The sequence below is a fragment of the Trypanosoma grayi genome (assembly GCF_000691245.1).
Source record: "Trypanosoma grayi strain ANR4 Tgr_1302_V1, whole genome shotgun sequence".
In the NCBI taxonomy this organism is placed as follows: domain Eukaryota; phylum Euglenozoa; class Kinetoplastea; order Trypanosomatida; family Trypanosomatidae; genus Trypanosoma; species Trypanosoma grayi.
In genome coordinates this window covers 1-3,922 of record NW_008826921.1, presented here as the reverse complement: position 1 = coordinate 3,922, position 3,922 = coordinate 1, and the positions used below count along the sequence as shown (strand labels likewise).

At 49.6% G+C, this 3,922-nt stretch overlaps 4 protein-coding genes across 4 annotated transcripts; all 4 read right to left on the bottom strand.

Annotated features, from left to right (window-relative positions):
- Positions 1-685: 685 nt before the first annotated feature.
- Positions 686-1,129, bottom strand: DQ04_13021030 (hypothetical protein; the record flags this gene model as incomplete). The annotated part of the gene is made up of 1 exon (XM_009316872.1): positions 686-1,129. The coding sequence occupies one exon, from the start codon at positions 1,127-1,129 to the stop codon at positions 686-688; it is 444 nt and encodes a 147-aa protein (XP_009315147.1).
- A 790-nt stretch (positions 1,130-1,919) lies between these two features.
- On the bottom strand, positions 1,920-2,228 carry DQ04_13021020 (hypothetical protein; the record flags this gene model as incomplete). The annotated part of the gene is made up of 1 exon (XM_009316871.1): positions 1,920-2,228. The coding sequence occupies one exon, from the start codon at positions 2,226-2,228 to the stop codon at positions 1,920-1,922; it is 309 nt and encodes a 102-aa protein (XP_009315146.1).
- A 136-nt stretch (positions 2,229-2,364) lies between these two features.
- DQ04_13021010 (hypothetical protein) lies at positions 2,365-2,802 on the bottom strand (the record flags this gene model as incomplete). The annotated part of the gene is made up of 1 exon (XM_009316870.1): positions 2,365-2,802. One exon carries the CDS (start codon positions 2,800-2,802, stop codon positions 2,365-2,367), a length of 438 nt encoding a protein of 145 aa, XP_009315145.1.
- A 572-nt stretch (positions 2,803-3,374) lies between these two features.
- On the bottom strand, positions 3,375-3,686 carry DQ04_13021000 (hypothetical protein; the record flags this gene model as incomplete). Its single annotated transcript, XM_009316869.1, has 1 exon — positions 3,375-3,686. The coding sequence occupies one exon, from the start codon at positions 3,684-3,686 to the stop codon at positions 3,375-3,377; it is 312 nt and encodes a 103-aa protein (XP_009315144.1).
- Positions 3,687-3,922: the final 236 nt, after the last annotated feature.

The window sequence follows — 3,922 nt, the reverse complement described above, 5'->3', positions numbered from 1 at the left end:
CCTATGTGGCGACAGCCGCCCGGCCCCTTACAGAGCTCATGCGCCAGAAAGGCCACCCTATCCCCATTTTATTTTAGGCCGGCACCGAACCCCCATGCAATTTACTATGTGGACGATCCGCCGGTATTGGAGAACGGGATGACCATCGCTTAATTAGATCATAGGTATAAAATAGATTTAGCATCGTTTTGAAACCCGTTGGTAAGTTTCTCACTGCCAAGGAATTCAGATTCCCTTCGAGCTTTGTAAAAAGGGGAGGGCCGGACTTGGCAAGAAATAGTGCCAATTTAGAGACCACACAATCGGCGCCACATCAACAATACGCGAAGTCCCGCGCACAGCTGGCTGATTAAACCTTTTACGTGCAACAAAATGACAATACTCAGGCAATTAAGCTGCAACAGCAGATAAAACAGATGAAACACATTATGAAACAACAAGCTGCGCAGTCAGAGGCTCAGCCGCATACCATTAATACGTTGCAGCGCCAATAGGCTGCATCTGAAAAACAAGGAAAACAAAGGTGTCACAACAAAATCCACGATAAATCGAGCAAATATAAAACAAGAAAAGGCATCTGGAGAAGCTAAACAAATTGTCGACTGGGCATGAAAAAGACTCCTACAACAAGACTGTTTGTAACCATCGTTGGGGGTTGTTTATTGGGGTCTTCAGGAACTTCGCGTTAAGCATTGGGCATCGGGGGTGGAACCGGAAGAAAAAATTTGCACAATCGAAGGGGCAATGAAACATCTCGAAGGCAGGACGGGTGAAGAATTGATTTTGACTTTTCAATACATTTCCCCCGCGTCACCAACGCCTGGGCAAGCATATTCGGAGGCGTGGGGGAACGTTGTGGCATGGGTTTTTTTTTGTTTAGGCTTACGTCCTGGTGGCGTTTCGGAAGAACATTTTCAGTTGGAGAGGTGTTTATATACCCAATCGCGCACAATTCAAACATTGAAGAACCACCCTGATGTACGGATTGGGATATATAAACGTGATGCTGCGGATGAGCCCAAATAAAAGGGACGACATTTTTCTGCAAGCGGCTCGGAAGAACAAGAGGTGGAGACACGCCCTTCCTCCGAGCCAGGTGCGTTCTTACAAATTTGGCCGAGTAAGCCATTATAGCGCGACGCCCCGGGTGAACGCGACCCGGCCGGGGGCTCGGCCAAAAAACGAGGTTTGGCCCCGGAAACAATGACCCCCGGGGCCATTTTCTTTAAAGTTAACGTTCCTAACAGGGCAAAATGCACTCAACACCATCGCCATGAAGCCTCATCCCCTCTGCGGGGGCTGCCTGGTAAAGCAGGCCTTCTTACGGAACCTACGAACGGTGCCCACGACCACCCCGAAGCATCGGAGGTTCATTCAAGGAGGCTTTGGAGAAACAAGGAGACTCTTTCCCCTGAAGGTGAAACCCGGCAAACGACGTTGTCACAATTCAAGCCCCCACCCACGAACGGTGCATCTTGGCGTTGGCGCCAGAAGGAAACAGAATAGCAGACCGCATGCGGACCCGAACTAAGTGGAAATAAAGAAGTCCATCAGAAGGAGATTTTGCGAGTTCACCACCCATAATGGATTTCCGGTACGGGGAAGAAACGGTTCCCCTTTTTATTATCCGTTTAAAACTCGCAAAGAGCAGTGCCATACAGTATGTGAGGGCCCTAACTTCAATAGTAGGCGCCACCTGGCATCATGGAAATGCCCCATCGTGGAACCAAGGCCTAGCACCAAGTTCATTACTTGGGAACCTAAATTTCCATAACTGCAGCACCGAATCCGGCTTATTTCGGACTGCACTGTGATGCGGTCGCTACTTATTTGGACAGCGTCCTTCGGTGCCTTGCAAATAAGGCGCGTTTTGTAATGAATAAAGTACCTGAATGAAGGGGCCGCCGGGAAAACACACGCTATCGATCAATAAGTTTCACGGTCGGGCACCCGGTTTCCCAGACTGGGGAATCCAATGCTATACGCCATAGCTCTCCCGGGAACTTCGCCATGTTCCGGATGAAACGCGACATGGCCTTCCAGGGGCCAAGCGAAAGGCCTAACCGGAGACCGCTCCTTGGGACACCGTGCCGCTGGTGTCGCTCACGCCCGTGGGTTGAAAGATCTCCATGCTCATGGGTTTTAGTGGGTATGGGCGGGTTTCTCCACCACGGAGTCCCACATAATCTGCCCTGGCACGGCAGATAGGCCCAAATGCATTTCCCCATTCCTCCTTCGGGCAGCGGCAACAGGTCGTAAAAATTGCACGAGGGAGAAAAATAAATAGCAGGCGCAGAGAACTTTGGCGCGAATGCCTTTGGCCGGCCTATGAAAGTCGGCAGCCGACAGCCCAATCAAACAAGCTTACTGCACGCTTTTGCCGGAACCCAGTCCCATAATAAAGCCGCTTCCACTCGAGCGAGACCCTGTAGCATTTTGGCCAGCCTGGGCCATAGCCAGAAGATGGGGAGAAGTCGGGCAGCAACAAAAGAAAAAATTCGTCCCATGTCCGAAAAGCAAGAAATCCATAATTGTCACTTGAGGGGCCCTGACAAACTCCTCCAAAAGCTTCCCACAAAGAGCAGCAAGGTAAGTGGTGATCGAAGGGGGGATGCCAAAAGAGCGCGTGCGGTCATAAAGACCATGGGCAAAAGCGAACAACCTACTGCCATCACCACAACGGCAATAGAAAACATTCTTCGTCCAGACGGAATGACCACGCATTTCAGAAAAAGAGTTGCCTGGCACATATGGCAGCAGCAGTTGCGAAACATGATCAGAACCCCTGCTTCTTGACGCCATCGGAAAAGCACGCCGACCACACAAAAATTTTTTGGAGCACAGTCCGATATCTCGGCTGATGTGCAATAACCGTAAACAAGTCGGGGTTTTTGGCATCTTTAATGTGGAGCAGTCTGTGGGAATGAATCGGTTTGCCATGGGCACTGCCAGAATTCGAAAGGGGGCTTTGGCGGCCTTATTTTTCCGCGGCACAGTGTTTTTCGACGTTTGTATTGTACGCGGATTTATTCGCTGGAAGAAAAAGGTGAATTGCCTCTTCAGAAAGTTAAGGTCGGCACTTTTTACCTTCTTTAGATTAGCCGGCGCCTCAGTATCGAGGCGTTGCGAAAATCTTCATTTGGTTTGGGAGTTGATTAGGCGCCCTATAGAGGCGCGCTGTGCAAAGAAGAAATCGCAATTGTGTATCACGAAAAAAGATGCGTAAATAACAAAAGCTGCTGCTATTATTCACCCTGCTTTGAACGGTTCCACTATAGGGTGGGCGGTTCCGTTCCCCCAGGTGAAGGACAGGCCGCCCAGGAAACGGCGACGCTTTAATGCATAACCGAAATTTCACCGGGCCACACTTCCCGTTATCTTGATGCCGTCGATGATAAATGTTCCACGTTGTTTGAACTAAAGGTTTTCTTTTTCCAGGCTGACCTACCTGAAGGTATTCGGGCAGAGTTCCGTTGCCGGAGGGAAAGCGGGGTCCTTGTCGAGTTAAATCGGCTTCCAATGAGTTTCAAATGTTGCCCTAAAATTTTACACACCATTACAAGAACCTTGGCGGGAGACTCGGGGATGGCAAAACCGCAGCACGCGGCCCCATAGCCATTTAAGTTTTTTTTTCTTCCTCCTGTCTTTACGACTCTCGTCGATGGCTCCGCTCCATCAGCCACCATCGAAGAGCACGTTCGTTATTGCTTAATTTTTATGTGGAAGGAGGTCCCTTTGTTTTGTTATCTTTATTTTGTTTTTTAATGGGTTTTTGTTTTGTTTAATTTGTTCTTTTTTGGTATTTTGTTGTCTGTTTCGCTTCGCCGGTCGAGTAAAGAACACACACGGAAGGAAACGGCGGCTGATACCTTTCAGTGGGCCCTGGAAAGGCTGCTTGCCCCATTGGTCGGGGCACCCCCCC